Source organism: Acinonyx jubatus, chromosome C2 (genome assembly GCF_027475565.1).
Source record: "Acinonyx jubatus isolate Ajub_Pintada_27869175 chromosome C2, VMU_Ajub_asm_v1.0, whole genome shotgun sequence".
Classification (NCBI taxonomy): domain Eukaryota; kingdom Metazoa; phylum Chordata; class Mammalia; order Carnivora; family Felidae; genus Acinonyx; species Acinonyx jubatus.
In genome coordinates this window covers 151,642,122-151,661,175 of record NC_069384.1, presented here as the reverse complement: position 1 = coordinate 151,661,175, position 19,054 = coordinate 151,642,122, and the positions used below count along the sequence as shown (strand labels likewise).

At 47.1% G+C, this 19,054-nt stretch overlaps 1 protein-coding gene across 4 annotated transcripts in view; it reads left to right on the top strand.

Moving 5' to 3' along the window:
- STAC (SH3 and cysteine rich domain) overlaps positions 1 to 19,054 on the top strand; it is a 137,181-nt gene that overhangs the window by 75,654 nt on the left and 42,473 nt on the right. For all 4 annotated transcript variants that reach the window (XR_008298088.1, XM_027040622.2, XM_027040621.2 and 1 more), the window contains exons 3-5: positions 13,029 to 13,129; positions 15,526 to 15,607; positions 16,743 to 16,858. Coding sequence is in view for 3 of the 4 variants with exons in the window: in XM_027040622.2 (XP_026896423.1) it covers positions 13,029 to 13,129; positions 15,526 to 15,607; positions 16,743 to 16,858 (299 nt within the window). In the remaining variant the exon portion in view is untranslated. The remainder of the gene's footprint in view (positions 1 to 13,028; positions 13,130 to 15,525; positions 15,608 to 16,742; positions 16,859 to 19,054) is intronic.

Sequence of the window (19,054 nt, the reverse complement as noted above, 5' to 3'; positions counted from 1 at the left end):
ATTTAATAATACCGTGCTGAGTATTCCTAACATCAGACATCTTTGTCTTCTTTCAAACTTAAAAAGAATTCATTCAACAAATATTTGTGGAGTATCTCCTTTCTGTTAGGTTTTGTTCTAAGCACTTAGGATGTATCAGTGAATAAACCAGGAAATGATCTTGACTCTTGTCAAGTTGACATTTTGGTTGGGGAGACAATGGATGGATGGGTGGATGGATGGATGGATGGATGGATGGATGGATGGAAGAATTCTCTAAGGTCATAAGTGATGTAGAAGGAAGAATAATGTAAAGCCAGGTGAGAAAGATCAGGAGTTCAGAGGAAGGGACAGATTTCAGTATCACGGGAAGTGCTCAGGTAAGCTTGTTGAGATCAGACCTGAGTAAGAGGCGCAGAAGGTGAGAGAACTCTGGGCAAAGAGCATTCCAAGTGAAGGAAACAACCAGAGCTCAAGACTTAGGCAGGAGTATGCTTTGTGTGTTAAGTAATAGCCCGGCAGCCAGTGTGCAGTGGACCAGAGTGGATGATGAGCAGAAAAAGAGATCGTGTGTAACCCTGGAGACGATTGTGAAGACTCTCACTTTTACTCTGTAATGTAATTGTATTTGCAAAAGGTTGCTTTAGCTGCTATGTACAGAATAGCAGCTCCTAAGACTTTGGAGGGAGGGGGTAAGGATTGAAGCAGAGAGGACAGACGAGAGGCTGTCACAGCAGTGCAGGTAAGAGAGAAGGGTCTAGATTCCTGATACATTTGGAAGGAAGTGCCCAGCAGGATTTTCTGCGCATGGGCTGCATGAGGAAATCAGCAGACAGGAATGCTGCCCACAAAGTTTCTGGCCCAAGTCACTTGGGAAAATGGTGTTGCCATCGACTGCAATGGGGACACAGCAGGCCGAAGAGGTTCTGGGCCATGTGTTGAGGGAAAAGGATCACTCATTCAGTCTCAGATGTGTCGGACTTTGAAATGTTTATTTGACAGCCAACTAGAAAAATGTCAAGCGGTCAGGTGTGTGAGCAGATTTGGAGTCTGAGGGGCTTGTCTAGGTAAGAGATACAGATATTGGAGTCATCAGCCTGTGAATAGTATTTAAAGGGATACGGTTGGAGGCTCTGACCAAAGGAGTTACGGGTAGACAGAAAAGAGCAGACGACCAAGGATGGAGCCCTGGGACTCTCCAGGGTTAAAAAGTTGGAGAGAAAAGGAGGAGCCAGTAAGAGACCAGGAAGAAGTGCCTAGTGTGGTAGAGATTAACCAAGGAGATGTAGCATCTTAGAAGCCAAGAAAGAAAATGTTAAAGAGAATATCAGCCTTATTACATGCTACCGCTGGTAGGTCAATTATGGGATGAACTTCGACTACTAGATTCATCTGGTGTCTGGTAAGGGTGAGAGCAGTTTGGTGGGCTGGTGAGAGAGACCTTCCAATGCTTCCTCATTAAGTATCAGAGAGACTCCCCCTTTATTATATTATAGAATATCCTTCTAACCCACCTTCAAGAAGAGCTTACATCAGGGGCACTTGGGTGGCTCGGTCGGTTAAGCGTCCGACTTCGGCTCAGGTCACGATCTCACGGTCCGTGGGTTCGAGCCCCGCATCGGGCTCTGTGCTGACAGCTCAGAGCCTGGAGCCTGTTTCAGATTCTGTGTCTCCCTCTCTCTGTGACCCTCCCCGGTTCATGCTCTGTCTCTCTCTGTCTCAAAAATAAGTAAAGGTTAAAAAAAAAATTAAAAAAAAAAGAGCTTACATCAGAAGAAGTCTAGTTCTATGAGTAATTAGATTAATAGCTATTTCTAATAATAAACTCTTTTGTATATTATAAAATATATAATATACATATATATGAATATCCAGCCGTAAGAAGGAATGGAAAATGGAATACTGATACGTGTTACAAAGGGGATAAACCTCGAAACCAAACTTAGCAGAAGAACCCAGACACAAAGGCTACATCTTGATGATTCCGTTTACATGAAATCGGTAAACCCATAGAGACACAAAGCAGATTGATGGTTCCCAGAAGCTAGGGGAGGGAAGGATGGGAAATAATTGCCTTTTGGGTATGGGGTTATTTTGGGGGTGATGGAAACGTTTTGGAATCAGATAAAAGTGGTGGTGGCACAATATTGTGAACGTACAGAATGCCACCAATTCTTCACTCAACAGTGGTTAATTTTGTTATGTGAATTGCACCTCAATTCAAAAAAAAAAAATGTACTGGGGAAAAGGAAAAAGTTATGACCCACAGGCCAAATCTGGCCCCACCACCTGTTTTGAGCCAGGAGATAAGAATGGTTTTTACATTTTTTAATTGTTGAGAGAAAATCCAGGGAAGAGTATTTCATAACACATGAAAATTATATGAATTTAAATTTCAGCGTCTCTAAATAGAGTTTTATGGAGATACAGCCACACTCACTTGGTTAGTTGTTATTTGTGTCTGCAAAATGCTACAACGGTAGAGTGGGATAGATGCAGGGAAACCGTGTGGCTTGCAAAGCCTAAAATGTTTGCTCTCCTGCCCTTTACAGAGATGCTTTTCTGGCCCCTAGTCTAACTCCTCACAAAGAAAAACCAAACTAAAATGAAAAAGACAAAAAAACCCAAAAACTCCTTTATGGCCAAGCTTTGCGCTGTTGACGAGTTTTCTTCTGGAGGAATCCTCCATTCTGTTGCCAGAATCTCCAGATTCTTGAAATATGTTTTTCAAAAAAGGAATTGGAATTGGGAGTTATCTGCCTTCCTTCTGGAAATTATGCCTTCCCTTGATTAGCTTGCAAGATAACATTTTAAAAATACTGTACAAGATGACAAAAGAGCACTCCTAGCGCTGTGGTGAATGTCATGAAAATGTCACCGGTGGCGTGCTTGGTGTGGGCAAGATTGGTACCAGAGAGTGAGCACGGAGGAATAATTCTGTCCCCTCTCCATCCAGAAGGGGTAAACTCCAGAGCAGGCTAAGCTCCATGGTCCTCCCCAGCCCTCAGCCTCTTTTTTCTCTCCCACTTCCCTAAAATCAGAGTGGCAGATGAGGACAAGGGAGAGACCCACTCATGTCGATAGAATGGACCTTCTCAATTCGGACAGCTTCTGTCCACAATCCCTGCCGGAGCTTTCCAAATCCTAGTCTGATCTGAAATGTGCAGCTTGACTTCTCAGTGGCCCGTCTGTCCGTAGGATGGATGAAAGTGCATACCTATTCATTTTGTCTTGCTCTGGGGGATGTGTGCTTGTTTGTTTTAATATTCTCGCTCTCCAACCTTGCCCAGTGTGGCCCTTTCATACAGATCGTCTAGGCATACACGTGGTCCTGTGATACACAGAGATGTTCCAGAAGAAAGCCCAACTTTGCAGTGCAGGCGTTCTCCCAGGAAAGCGGAGGGATCGAGGTCGTGCACACTGATGGTGCACAGGTACTTTAACCTCTAGTTCTAAGTTCTAATTCTCTCCCTTTGGCCACGGCTCCTAAAACTTCCATCCGTTCGGTCTGCATCAGGTTGTTAGAGGTCCTTAAATGGTTAGCTTATCACATTAATGCACAAAGAACATGTCATCATTATACATTATTATATTTAAGTGTTCAAGTATTATTGAAATAAAAATGTTAACGTAGTTAATAAATATGAATCTTATTTGTAAAAGAACAATGGAGTGACTTCTGTAAAGAATACACTTCTTTAGTATTTGATGCCTTATTCGTATTTAAAAGGCATCTGAGGTCACCTTTTACAGAGCAAGGCTCAATCTGCTTGTTTGTAAACTGAGTGCAGGAATTTGGGTGGCGTACACACAGGAGAGCAGAAGGTAGGCTGTGTGCTCTCTGGGTCATGCCTCATCAGATCCTAAGTTTGGAATGTCCAGTTCAACCTTCAAGGAATTTGGAAATCATGACCTCAGGGAGAGCCACCGTTCAGACCTGCAGGTGGGGTACTTTCTAGCCCTATTACTGTTTCCTTTTGCAACTTGAATTGCACTTCCTAAAGAGAGGGCCCCTTGCTTTTCCCACTTTGTGGTCAAGATGCCCTTTCTCAGATGGGAGACTGAGGTCAGAGAACAAGGTCCCATCCAAGGTCTCAGAGCTAAAGTCTAATATCTAAATCTTCTGATGCCATAAATCCAACCTCTTCCACCTCGCCATGGTGCATTTGTGTTTTGTATATGCGTGTGTTGCACACGCATATCCAGATCCGAACACACAAATCTAATACAGTCTACGCATGGAAGTTACAAGTTGTAGAACAGCTGTCCTGCTTTTGTGCTCTTGTATTCTTTGGTTTATATTTCTCCACGTTGGCTCCACTCTTCCTTTTAAAAGAATCAACCGGGGCACCTGGGTGGCTCTTAGGCATCCGACTGTTTATTTCAGATTGGATCGTGATCGCACGGTTTGCGAGTTCAAGCCCCACATCGGGAGCTGCGCTGCACAGACCCTGCTTGGGATTCTCTCTCCTCTCTCTCTCTCTGCCCCTCTCCCCGCTCATGCACTCTCTTGCTCTCTCAAAGTAAATAAATAAACATTTACAAAACAAAATAAAAGGATCAACCAAGATGAGAACATCTATGACATCAGTGTCATCTTCCAAACAAAAAATCAGTCCCTGAATAAGTGCGTATCAAAGCTAGAGACGTCAGTGTGGACTTATATTGGCTAATGCGTTTGCAGCCTTGACTCCTGATGCATTAATGATCACGTAAGTAATCGCCGGCTTAGCGGGCTTGACAATTAGCATCTACAGTGGGAAGGACTCTGTTTCCTTCTGCGTGTATCCAAGAGCGTGCGCTGAGCTGCGGAGCCGTAGAACCTGTAACTCCTTGCACGTATCTCCTACGTGGACCCGCAGCCTTGGCGGTGGCTGGCTCATCCAGAAAACTCCTGTGCGCCCCCGTCAGCTGTGAGAGCCTGTTTGTAACCCACCACATGTGATCAGAATGCCTCTTCCAAAGAGGATGCTGGGACAAGAACCATTTGCAGACCCAGAATCTCCTCGGGGAAACTCCTTGTTCCTTCTCGTCTGGTCTTCCAACTCTACCCTCATGGACCGAGGTGACACATTTGTATTTTCATTCTCTCATTCTTGTAGGTAGTCAGAGCTGGGAGGACCGTGAATGGCTCTGTAATGTTTCCCATTCAAGTTCGGTAGAAGAAGAAATCCAGACCAGATCAAGGTAGAGATGCCAAAGTGCAGATGGCTGGCAGGGGGCAGCAGGGGTGAGGGAAGAGAGCCGGGCTTCCAAGTTGCGTAGACCTGGACCCTCATCCCGTCTCTGTCCTCGCTAGTCCTGTATCCCTGGGCTTCAGGTCACTCTCCGTAGAAATGAGAGAACAAAAATCCCTACCTCATAAGACTGTGGGGCTAAAAAAAAAGGGGGGGGGGGAAAGTTGCAATATTGAGTTCCACAGCTAGTGAGTTACATATTCACCCCAGCTCAACATGTCCTCTTTCTTTGCCGTTGAAGTTCTCAGTTACCCCTGCCTTCTTCAGTTAAAATGATGCTTTGCATAGAACAGGTAATAATTAGTAATTACATCAAGAGACCTCCAGGAAAACTGCCTAACACTACACAAGAGCTCGATAATTTTTAATTCCTCCTGCTATCCATTCTTCCTGCAGGATCAGGATGAGAATCCATTTCTGACTTCTAGTACAGTGGTCTTTCATCTCAAATGTGTGTGTGTGCGCCCACGAGCGAGCGTGCAGGCATGTGTGCGTGTGCAAGTGTGTGTGTGCATTGACTGCCAGGCTCCTTCCGTCTTAACTGTGCTTGGTTTTTCCTCCACTCATTTGGCTTCCTCTCAAGTCACCCATTGTCCACGCGGGAAGAGACAGTCGCGCCCAGTGACTCCATTTGGCTTAGCTGATGTCGAGGAGCAGCGTGTGAAAGTCATGGAAACACCTCCTGCGTTCTGCATGGATTATTTTTAATTCTACATGGAGCTTCGATTCCTCCGAATCGTCCTATGTTTTTTGGATTTGGAAGCACGGTTGCTAATAAGGGCACCAAAGTTCTAGATTTTAAGCATGCCTATCCTGGAAATCAACACGCCGCGGGTGATCCTTCAGGCCATCATTTACGTGGCGCTGTTGGTTGTGATTTCATTGCATCGTGACGGGAAACCTTGACCGAAGTTTTGTTTACCCCCGGCTATAATCAGGCATGTTTAGGTAGGGAGGGGCAAGATGTCAGGGTCATATGTGTGTGGTAAAGGCAATGATGGAAATCTGAAGCATCTCTCCGTCAGGATAACAAAGACACAGACAAAATGATACGAGTCAAGGGGCAGGGCCAGTTTGATTCCAGTCCAAATAGTTTTCAACAGGTGCTCCAAAGAGGGTACAGAGAGCCGGTAGTAGAAACAGAGGGAGCGATTCCCCGAATCAGCTTTCAGCTCACTTCCTAGGTCAGGCAGGCATCACATGGAACAGTGTCTGGCCTGGATCGTGGGGTCACCCAGACCCTGGGGCGTTCTGAGTCCTGGCGGGCCGGGATGCAGTCACGTTGGAACGTGGGTATGAAAAGGAGGACCAGCTAGGCAGAGGCCCGTAGAGTCCAGATCTGCGGGCAGAGTAGAACCCCAGAGTGACACAAGCCTCCAGGATTCGAGACCACAAGGAGAAATCTAGCTCTTTCCATAGAATGAGTGGGGTGGACCCCCAGCATTCTCTTCGCCTGGGCACTTCTCTGGCCCAGGCCCGGGTGGGCTTTCGTTCCTGATGGACTGTAGCGTCCCGAGCCAAGCACTTTCCTGGCCACGAGGCTTCCAGCGATGAATGAACTGCCCGCCCTTACGTGTCAAGGGCCTGTCGTGAAAGGTACTCTGGGAACAGTAAGGAGCTGCAGAGAGTGACAGGTCCCGTATAAAGGAAGGGGGCAGGGTGTGTGTGTGGGCGGCTCTGGAAAATACTTCAGAGGGGTTCCGGATGGGAAGCTGTTTAGTAGTTGAACGAAGAAATGCAGAAGAGGCCGTGTGAGCACGCTTCAGAAGGCTAATCCAGCCACCTTTGCCAAGAACCACAAACGATCTGGGAAAACGAAGGAGGTCAAGGTGGAGTACCCTGAAAATGAAGCAAGGCAAGCAGGTGGGGCCCCGTCACTGAGGGCTTCTTAACAGATTCCCACCTAATTCTTTCCCATCCCTTGTGGTAGTGTTTATCCAGGGATAAAGGGCCGTGGATGATGCCAGCTGTATTATACTGCCTGTCTTTATTATCCAGCAGAGCTTTTGTTACAGCCTTTAGTTTAAAAACACTGTCCTCTTTCTACGGTTCACGGTTCACATAGTTTCTAGCCCTTAAGTGCCTCTGGTCTTCCCAGGCACCAAAAAAATTCACCAGTTGCTTTTGCTTTCATCTCGCTGGCCTTGAGACCCTTCTGTGACACGAATCTCTGGTATCCGCACACTCCTGATGCTGGGATGTCTTGCCATTTCTTCTCCCAGCCGTGGCGTGCCTGTACTGGTGGAGATCAGAGGTGGTTAGTACCTAAACCCTTAGGGACAGGGGCTGGTATGTCTTTGAACTTTTCTTATCTTTATTCATCTGTGAATTCTTTATAGATACTTCATGGAATCCAAGAACTATTTATGGATCTCTTTATAGTCATATTTTTATGTACTTAGTTCTAATTTTTTTAAGTTTCTTCCCCAAATCACAGTGAAGAGTCTTTTTTATTGTCTAATTTACATTCATTGTAACCAAGTAAATTGTAGGAGTAATTCCGTGGCTGTAGAATCTGGAAGCAAACGAATTATTACCCACAATTACAACTATTGTTCCCTGCAGAATTAAGTACTGTATTATGATTCCATTTCTTTTTCTATACAGGCTTATTTTTACTCATTCCTCATACCATTTCTCTGGTTAAGTGGTCCCGATGGTAAACCCTTGGTTTCTCCTGTTTTATCTTTAACCGATAAAATACGATATTTGGCCAAAAGTTAATCAACGGCTTAGCGGCAGAATCTTATCAGAACGACTCTGGCCAATTGTTTTATAGATGCACGTGACCAATTTTATTTTTCAAATAAAAGGAACCTGTCATCCAATGTAGCTGATGCATTTGCATTGAGAAAACCCCTTTCATATTTCTCCCAACATCGATGTAGAGAGCTTTATTCATGAGAGTGTCAACTCTTCGTTCTTCTGTGGACAGCTCACTTATCCCTAGTGGTAAATGATACCGTACTCATAACACAGCCCAGTGCCTGACAGTTCATCAGTGTTGCATCGGCTTGCACGGATCCATTCCAAGCCCCATGTGAGTATAGGAACTACCATTCTTAACAATTTTCAGCTGGAACGCATAGAACTATCTTAGAGTTATCTCAGCAGCTCAGACCCCACGGAAGAAACCAATGGTTATGGGATCCGTTGGCTGCTCTCACCCCTCCAGTACCCCTTGCTTTCCCCCTCTTCCTTGCTCTCATCTTCCCAAGTAGTTTTGTCCAATTTTGTGTTAGCTTGATAGTTTTATACACTGTCGTGACTGTTTCTGACTTCTGATTCAAATATGATACCGTGATTACATTTTTTCTTGCACAGCTTCTGTATTCCCTCAATTGGAAATTGCCGTTTTGGGACACCTGGGTGGCTCATTCAGTTGAGCACCCAACTCCTGGTTTCAGCTCAGGTCATGATCTCGTGGTTTGTTGCATCGAACCACACATCAGGCTCTGCCTGATGACAGCACAGAGCCTGCTTGGGATTCATCCTCCCCCTCTCTCTCTCTTTGCCCCTCTCCCGCTCATGCTCACTCTCTCAAAATAAATAAATAAACATTTTTTTAAAAAGAAATTACCTTTTTAACTCTCTTGACTTTTTATGCACCTATAACTGTTTTTTCCCCCAGATGCTTCCATGTATCTGTCAAATGCCATATCTGTTGCACTGTCCAAACCTGAAGGGCATTAATCAACTTGGAAGTTCCATTTGTTTCCCAAGAGTATGGCCTTCATCTTGTAGTGCCCATCTAGGGCCACTGCAGACCTATCACAGGAGCATGTCATTTCCCTCTCCTCTGTGTCAGTCCTTCTGTCGTGCATTGGATCCAACAATTTCCTCTTGCTTCTGGTATTCCCTCATCTTTCTAAGGCACTTTCTTCAGTAGTTTTCTGAGAAAGAAAAGATTTCGAATCCCTGAGTGTGGTCCCCGAGTATGGGTGTATTCTGCCTACATAATTGTTGGTAATTTGTGTGGGTATAAAATTCTAGGTTGGAAACTATTATCTCTCAGAATTTTGAAATTCCGCAGTGTTTGAAGGTCCCTGACTTTCCCGTTTCCAAGTTGCTATTAGGAAATCCAGTCCTTCTCTTTTCTGCTAAATTCCTTGCCATTTTTCCAGTTGATCCTCTAAATACATGTTGAATTCTCTTCTGCTCTGGCCACTTCTCCCAGTAACCTTGTGATTTGGGGGCTTCTATCACTTTTTTTTCCTGGTATGAATAAATGGGAATCTCGTGTGGCCGGTCCACCATGTTTATTTAACGTCCAGTGCCATCTTTATGTTTCCAAGTATTTAAACCCATGAAATCCCCTTTGCATATCTTTTGACACTATTACCATTAGCAACCCTAGGAGTACTTAGTAGTATTCCCATATGATAAGGACACAGCTGAGGCTCCAGGAATGTTAGTAGCTTTCTCAACTTTAAGGAGCCAGCATGTGACAGATTCTAATTTAAAATCGTATTTCTCCCACTCTTACTGAAGCATCAGGGTGCCATTAAGTGATGCCTTTGTGATGAAGGTCACTAATAATGAGTCAGACCAGAGCTTCCCCGAATCTTGCTACGGTAAACGGACACCACTGAGTGATGTGAATTATTCCTTTGAACTATTCTCTGAGCCACAAAATACAGGCTTTCCTCTTCAGTCACTCCTGTTATTGCACAGGAGAAATAGGAATACCTCAAATCAAATAATTGCTGGTGATCTGACTCAGATAGTGGAGTGTATTAGAACAGACAAGGAAAACTGAAATTATGGGATGCCGGTCTGAAGGAAAATAAACTTTACTGTATAATGGTGCTACTTCAGAGTTCAGCACACAATGAAATAACTCCTCTTCGAAGCTTTTACTTACATTCTCTCCCAGGGCACAAATAGCGTTCTCTAATTTGAAAACAAAATATAAGGAGTTGCTTTCAAAAGTCCAATATGCTGAAGACGTAGTCTTTTGGCTAAGTGGTTACTCTCAAAAAGGAAGAGTGGCTTTCCAGCTAGTATTTATGACTAAGCACACATCCCCAGTAATTTCTGGTTTGTTTACATGTCACTTTGACGTTCTGTGGTTGTAAGAGCAGACACGCTTTGTGTTCAAGGATATGTGCTCAAAGGGAGTTTTCTGGTAATACCTCCTGAAGGGCTTGTAGGGTCCTTGTCAGACAAGAGTTTGCCCATTGCTTTTCCCAGCTGAATATCGTGTTCTTGTACTTCCTTTTTTCTTTATCATCTAATTAGCCCCTTTCATATCTTCCTGTACCTTAACCCCGCTAAAGCAAGGAAGCTTGGGGTCAAGTAGTGGAAAGGTGAAACTAGGCAATACATCCTCTGACCTGGACCCTCAGGCTTCTCATCTGCGAAACGAAATCGTACATACAGATGATCTTCAAGTCCTCTCCCAGCCCTTGAATGCCGTTTCTACACCATCAATGAATCAACTCCACTTCATTATCTAAAGCAATCACCCCTGTTTCGGTACGTGTGCGACCATGAGAGAACTCGTTCATTAATGTATTTAACACATATTTATTGGATGTTGTAGTCAGAGCTGGGTACACAGTAGCAAATGAGCAAACACAGCCCTGAGCCCCCAGTGGGTTCACAGCCCAGGAGGAAAGGCATACATAAACAAACTCTCGAATAAATAATTGTGATAAAGCCTGGGGAAAAAATAACAACAGAGTGCTGTAAGAAAGAATTAAAAAAAAATAAAAAAGATCATTTAGACAGAAAAGGGGGAATGTTGCCAAGAAAGCTTCGTTGAAGAAATGGCAAGAGACCCAAAGGTCTCTTCACTGGCTAGCCAAGTGGAGAGTAATAGAGACAGTGTTCTTGGCATGTAGGGGGCGTGTGTGAAAGACCCTGAGGAATTTAAGAGCTTGTGCATCCAGGGGATTTGCAGAAGGCCATGTGGCTAGAGCATAGCGAACAAGGGCATGGGCCTCAGATCAAGGCAGATACGGGCTCCCACCACATCATCCAAAGCCTGCCCACCTTGCTGAGCATTTTGTATAATGTCAGAAAGATGGGAAGAACCTACTGAAAGATGTTTACACAAGAGGGAGGTGATTCAAGTGCGTTTGTAAACGATTGTTCTGGTCCCTGTGTGTGCACGGGAGGAAGACAAAAACAGATAAACTAGTTCAGTTAGGAATTTGTCTGGACAAGAGCCCAGGAGGCAATGGCAGAGAAGAGGGTTGTGTTTCCCACATGACCTTGGGGTGGTCTCCTCATTTCGCTTCGGGAGTCAGCTGCGGGTGCCGTGGGATACTTGAGGCCTCACGTCTCAGGGTATATGTACGTATTAATAATGCCTGTGAGATGTAGGGAGTCCCATGGCCTCCCCAGTGGTCTTCTTGAACAACATTCTTCGTGTGAACATTCCTCGTTCACAGCCACAGCTTTGGGTCCCACAGGCTCCAGGAGACAGAAGCCAAGCTTTTAAAATCATCTCCTTAATGCCACTCTAAGTAAGACTCGGTAGAGAAGAAGGCCCTATCCTTCTCATTTTGTGGAAGGGGCATGATAAAAGTAACAGTGCCTCAGTGGCTCCACAAGGGCACCCTCTCCAGCCCCCCACCTTTCTCCCTTTTCTTTCTTAAAAACTTTTTTAATGTTTATTTTATTTTTGAGAGAGAGAGCATGAGCGGGGGGTGAGGAGGGGGAGTGAAGGGCAGAGAGAGAGAGAAGGAGACACAGAATCCGAAGCAGGCTCCAGGCTCTGAGCTGTCAGCACAGAGCCCGACGCGGGGCTCAAACCCACAGACCCTGAGATCATGACCTGAGCTGAAGTCGGACGCTTAACCGACTGAGCCACCCAGGCGCCTCCCTCAACCTTTTCTAATGTGCTTCATGTGCTCGGTTATCCAAGAGCTCTACACTCCATTTTGGCAGCCCATTTTTGAGGCCTGTTAGGAGCCGACCAGCTCGCCCTGTTTTGCACCTCTTGTCTTGGACCAAGTGGAGACAGACAAACGTCCCACACTGATATCTTCACCTAGTCTCCCTGCAACTGCTCTGTAACACACAGACTGCAGGTGGCCGACACCCCTCCCAGCTCCCTGAGGCCCCCGCACCAGCCGTCTTGTCTACCCCCCAGCCCTGCTGCCTTGAGCCTCACTGCAACAGCGTGGTCCCCAGGGTGCCTCTCTCCTCTCTCCTCCTCTCCTCCTTTCTTCCCACCCCATCATGACACCCTGTCCCCTGATGCTTCCTGTCCCAGGAGGCTGTGTGACTCCTGTAGCAGTGCTCTCACGGCTGCCCACCTCCTCTTCCTCTTTTGCCAGACAAGGGCTGGTGTCGGATCCAGTGCCCTGTCCCCACGCTAAGTACCGTCAGCCCCCCTCGCACACAGACCATGCTCTTCCCCCTTTGTCGGCCATTTTTCTGAGAATCTGTCTGACAGCTCAGACTCTGTGAGAGGAACTCGGGTAAAAATGGGCAAAATTTCCAGCACTTCCACTGCTTGGCAAGACGTACAGAAGAACAGAGACGGGCGGCCTGTAGGAAGGGTAGAGAGACCAGCACTTACCAGCCTGAGCTGCGTGAACCATGGAGGAGGCTGAGATTTTCTGGAGCGATGGGGAGGAAGGGAGTAGGAAGAAAGCAGAGCTGGTACCTTAGTAGAAGAGGTGGGAGAAGGGAAAAGAATGGGCCACAGTATCTTGTCCATTCCAAGACATCATGCGACAGTGACAGATGAGAAGAAGTACCTGGGTTTGGGGAGCAACCACTCTTTCAGGGACTTGATGCGAGTCGGCCAGGTAAAGGGGTGTCTCATCCTAACCGAAGCTCGCGCGTGTCTGACAGGAGCAAACGCTAAGCATGGGCTGCGCTGCAAGGCCTGTAAGATGAGCCTCCACCACAAGTGCATGGATGGCCTAGCACCCCAGCGGTGCATGGGCAAGCTGGTAAGGGCTGGTGCCAGGAGTGAGCCCAGAACCCCCCGCACGTCCCAAGGTCCCTCCCCGCGACACCCTGGTAGCCGGACACTAGGAAGGCGGCCCCAGAACCCCAGGGCTGCCAACTGGGCTTCCTTATTGGCATGATGATCAACCAGAAGAGGAGCTTTATCAACCTAAGAGACAGACGCTCCCCATGTGAAAGGGCTCAGGGTCTTTAACAGAGTGGCCAGCTTGTCCAGGGTTGGAACTTTTTCAACGTCAGCACCAGAAGTCCCACGTCCTGGGACCGTCCGTGTTTTAAAGATGAAAGTTGGGCATCCCGGGAACCCCGTCAGCCCAGAAAACCTAGGGTGGCTGGTCACCTCAGTGCTCCATTGGCTGACAGCACCGGGGATGTCAAGAAGGGGAGAGAGATTAACCACCGCGTTCAAAAATGGGGAGAGTAATAAAAATTGACACACCACTTTGACAGTTCTTGGCGGCCAAAGCCAGGAAGGTCAGATGGCCCTGGCCCATTCTGGGCTGGTCTACCATCTTGGGAGTGTGGGCTCGGTACTGCCGCCCCACGTTGATTAAAAGGAACCTCTTTTGAGGGTATTGAAACTAGGATGGCCAAAGAGCTGTCGAAGGGACGAGAATGTCTACCCTAGAGGTAGATACTTAGGCTATGACAGCGATCTTCAAAAAAATCTAAGACCTGAGGAATTCTATCCTGCTCAAGGAATTTATCCTTGATTAAAAGGAACGTCTTTTGAGGGTATTGAAACTAGGATGGCCAAAGAACTGTCGAAGGGACGAGAATGTCTACCCTAGAGGTAGATACTTAGGCTATGATAGCGATCTTCAAAAAAATTTAAGACCTGAGGAATTCTATCCTGCTCAAGGAATTTATCCTTGATTAAAAGGAACCTCTTTTGAGGGTATTGAAACTAGGATGGCCAAAGAACTGTCGAAGGGACGAGAATGTCTACCCTAGAGGTAGATACTTAGGCTATGACAGCGATCTTCAAAAAAATCTAAGACCTGAGGAATTCTATCCTGCTCAAGGAATTTATCCTTGATTAAAAGGAACGTCTTTTGAGGGTATTGAAACTAGGATGGCCAAAGAGCTGTCGAAGGGACGAGAATGTCTACCCTAGAGGTAGATACTTAGGCTATGACAGCGATCTTCAAAAAAATCTAAGACCTGAGGAATTCTATCCTGCTCAAGGAATTTATCCTTGATTAAAAGGAACGTCTTTTGAGGGTATTGAAACTAGGATGGCCAAAGAGCTGTCGAAGGGACGAGAATGTCTACCCTAGAGGTAGATACTTAGGCTATGACAGCGATCTTCAAAAAAATCTAAGACCTGAGGAATTCTATCCTGCTCAAGGAATTTATCCTTGATTAAAAGGAACGTCTTTTGAGGGTATTGAAACTAGGATGGCCAAAGAGCTGTCGAAGGGACGAGAATGTCTACCCTAGAGGTAGATACTTAGGCTATGACAGCGATCTTCAAAAAAATCTAAGACCTGAGGAATTCTATCCTGCTCTGTGGCTCCAGGGAAAAGACTGAGGATCAGTAGATGCCAAGTCTTGCCAACCAGAGACAGTGTCACCAAAGGCCTGCCTTCAGGGTTACTGAGCACTCCTCCCACCAACACCCCCCTCCCCATCATGGGCAGTATTCAAAAAAAGGAAGATACCACCTTCCAGGAATATCGGAGAGGATTCTAGACTTGTAGTAGGGTCTGGGCCACAAAATTCCCTTCCAACACTGGGATATAATTAGTCAGGTTCTTAGTGAGTTCATCTCCTTACTCTGGTTGGCAGTATCCTCTTTTCTAAAACCCCTGCCTCACCTGATCCCGTCCTCCTCCTCGGCCAATGGAGATGCCCGCAAGCCAAAGCAAAGACCATGAATGAGGGGTCAGAAAAACATAACAGAGTCTAGAACACAAGGCAGATGGCTCTGGGGGGAGCTTGTCATGTACACAAGGGCCTTACGGCCTCCCTCTCGGGTCGGCTTCCACTCTTCCAGGCCTTTTATGATTTTAATAAACCTCAGTAGTAAGCCACGTTGAAATAATGCATGCCAGTCCATTTGGATCCTGGGAGATGAGATGATGGGAGAGGAGTCTGGGCACAAGGGAGGCTGCTATGGTCTGAGAAGGAGGAGAGGCAAGAAAGGGAAGGACAGGGCTGGGGCTTGCTTTCTAGGTGCAATTGTAGCTTGCTTACTGCCACCTGTACCTCCCGCCCCCCCCCCCCCGGGGATAACTTGTAGGACAAGCCAGCATCTTAAAGGGCGACAGAGGGGTGCCCCTGGCGAAACCAGCTGGTGTTATCTTCAGAGCTCTTGTGTGGTTCTCTCCATCTCATCAGTGACATTAAGCCCTTCTCTTTCTCATTCTCTCTCCAGCCAAAAGGGTTTCGGCGTTACTACAGCTCCCCTTTGCTCATTCACGAACAGTTTGGATGCATTAAAGAAGTTATGCCCATCGGTGAGTTGGGACGCTGATGGGCCGAGCTGGGTTTTGAGCAGCATGGTCCGCATTCACGGCTGCTGTTCTCCCAGGACCACAGGCCCAGTGGGGTGTGTTTGTGCGTCTGTCTGCTGGCTGATTGGGTTACGACTGTTGGCTTTGCTGGAGGGGATACATTAGGTGGAGCAAATTCTCCTTTCCCTGATGAAGCTTGAAAAACACCCAAGTCCCAAAGGCTGCTGATATGCTATTCCTTTGGGAATGCTGTTCCTTTGGGAATGCCATTCCTTTGGGATGGAATAGCATGGAGTGTAGCATCTCACAGAGCCGACTCGAAGCCCAGCTTCCCCGCTGACCCACTAACTGTGTGTCCGGACCCTTTACCCAACCTGTCAGACCCTGTAAAGAGAGAACAGCAAAGGCTGCTTTTCATAATTGTTGTAAAAAAAATAATTGTAAATGATAGACCAATGTTTAGAAGGAACTCTGTGAATATCACTTATTCTTTAATGAGGACCAAAAAGATGTCTTGTATGTATAGATATTTCTGGCTTGAATTTATTCTTTAACAATATCTTTCAGTTTACTTCCATCTCTCTCTCTCTGTCTCTCTGAGAATCCCTACATCTATTTTTGCCTTTGGATGGGGGGCGAGTTTTAAACTAGAAATGGATAAGTCAGAAAGCTTTTAAAGAGAAATTCACGAGGCCTGGTGATGCCCAATTCTTTCAACACTTGCCTCCTACTGCAGACTTTGTGTCTCGCTCAAGGCTTCACACCTTGGTGAGCAAAACCTCACCGTAGAGGAAATAAAGCTGGTCCCTGGGAAGAACCTTGAAGTTGGAGTCCTGGGGACAGATAACAAATGAGGAAAACCAATGAATCAGGAAGTGTCTGGGAGCAGAGAGCTCTGGTTGTAAGTGATGGGTGCAGGGGAAGGACCTGGCCAATGAGCACCTATTACAGGGGTGGGAAATCTGCCAGGAAAGCCCAACCACACAGAGCTCCATTTTCCCAGGGATTAGTGGGTCTTCCCCACAAAGGCTTCTTCTCAAGGGCTGTTGACCCAGGAGATGTGATAAAGGCTTGGCTGCATCCCTGATGGTAAGTTGAGGAAACCTGTCACTCAGACGACCTTTCTCTTCCATTGCAGCCTGTGGCAATAAGGTGGACCCTGTCTACGAGACCCTCCGCTTCGGCACCTCCCTGGCCCAGAGAACAAAGAAGGGCAGCTCGGGCAGTGGCTCTGACTCGCCTCACAGAACCTCTGTAATTGTCCCCTTCTTCCCTCGGTCCACCTGCAGAGCTCTGGGAGGGAGGGCCACGGGCACCGTAGCAGCGATGGGTTTCCCCCTAAATGCGTCAGGAGGGCGGGTCTGTTGGGAGTCAGGCAGCCTCTGAAGGGAAGTCCCAGATGCCTTGGGCCACTTGCCTTTCTGTGGCCAGCACCCAGGGATCATTTTACTCTCATCCTCAAAGACCATGCTCTTGGCCTCTGCTCCTTGACTGTCCATGCACTTCCCCCATCTTCCCCTTCCACCGATAATAGATAACAACATGTCGGTCAACACACAGAAAGGTTTCACCCAACGAGTAGCGGGAGCAGGAGAGTCCCAGTTGTGTCCAGTTCTCCTTCCAGCTACATCCCAGTTCAAAACTACAGCTCTTTCTCGGTCGTTTCTCCGTATGATGAGTTACTTCCCTGGGCTTCACACGAGAGCTGCCCCCTCCCCTGAGGCGCTTGAGCTGTATCATTAGTGGGGGCCTGGTTCCATGGGACACTCACCCTCCCAAACACCGCTTCTACATTTTACTTGCTCTAAAATCACTGTTCCCATGCATCCCCGCTGCATGCTGTCATCATCCTATGGCTGGCTACCCCAACCAGGATTTCTATAAATGCCCCAAGATGCCATACAGCTCTGCAGATCACGCTGAAGGCCACCATCCCTCCGGCAGAGGCAAGGACCTGCCAGTGCATGTTCCGGGTAGGATAGCTCGCCCCCAACTACCGTCGCATCCCCTATTAGACTGGGGCTTCCGGGCACAGATGAGCCGCCAGGTGGTCTGCCCGGCTGGGTCCCGTGGATCATGGGTGAAGGGCGGGGCTTACCCCTGAGAGGGGTCCTCAGGGGCTGAGTTGAAGCAGCTCCCTCAGTGGGTGCAGGTTAATCCGCAGGATAACCTAGATTGTGGTCTGTGGGTAGATATGGAGGTCGGGTGGCTGAGTAGGTAGGATTGCAGGTCCTCTGGTGCCACATGGTTACCCTAGATGCCACCTTTAGACTCCCCGAAAGCCCTGTTCTTCATGCATCCCGCTGATTGCTAAGAGGGAAGAACCAAAACTTGTTCGACTCTGTGTCCCGGCTGAACACAAAACTGACGTCCATCTGCTCTCCGTCTTACTCGGCAAACGTGAACGAGGTGCCCCCAGTTCACGAGCACCGTAGAGGACACCAAGAAGTGGAGGACGTGGCTTGTTACTCTCAGAATTCACAACTTGTCACAGGAGACCAATGCAATAGAGAAGAAAGCGGGTGGCATTCTTTAGCATTTTTTAAGAAACACACTCTTACAGGTCTTGTACCGTTTTTCTTAAGAATAAGAATGTACGTGTGAAGGGTATGATACCAACTAAGTCACATGAGCGCTGCGGGATTTCAGAGTAAAGATGGAGTATGTTTCGGCAGATGTTGCGGTCAAGCAGCGCAGGTGTGAGTTGTGACATTTTAAGGTCCTTGACCCTCATGATCTCCCTCGGGAGGCTGTACATCAAATCGGCAGTCCCTGTGGCAGCGTTAACTCATTTCCTAAAAGAAGGGTAAAAGTGCGCTCAATGTGATGAAAACATACAGAGTACACGTGGATGGGATTTATCTTACATACACATTGGTTACGGCTGCTACGTGGGTTGGTTAATAGTAAGAGTATACGTAAAGCTTCTAGCATAGGGCCTCGCACCCAATACGTGGCAGTTGCCGCTATGTTATTTTCATTAAGCATCTAGCCCTTGAATTTGAGTTGTTATTATGAAGTGAAACAAGGGTGTAATCCATTAGAAAGGCAGGTGTGTTGTCCGAGAAGGGCAGTTCCCAGGCCATCCCCGAATGGGGCCGATTACTGGGCTCTGTAAGAGGCTAGACACCCCCCCCCCCAGGGTTCCACCCTGCTCTTCCGCTCAGCCCGTCTCCTTTGATGTTCCTCCAATCACTCCTTAAGCCAGAGCTGTTCGGAGGGCTCTGCTTTGGCTTGGCCATTCTGTGCCCCATGCTCTTCCTGGTTATCTCGTTCACATTCCACTGGTCCAAGCACCATGTCTAAAGCTGATGACTCTAGATACTTATTGTCCTAACCTCCTGTCCAAGTACCAGACTGGTTCTACAGAAATCTCTAAATCAGCATGTCCAAGCTAAACTGATGTCCCATCGGTGATTGGGTCCTGTCACTCAGAACTCAGAAATGTGT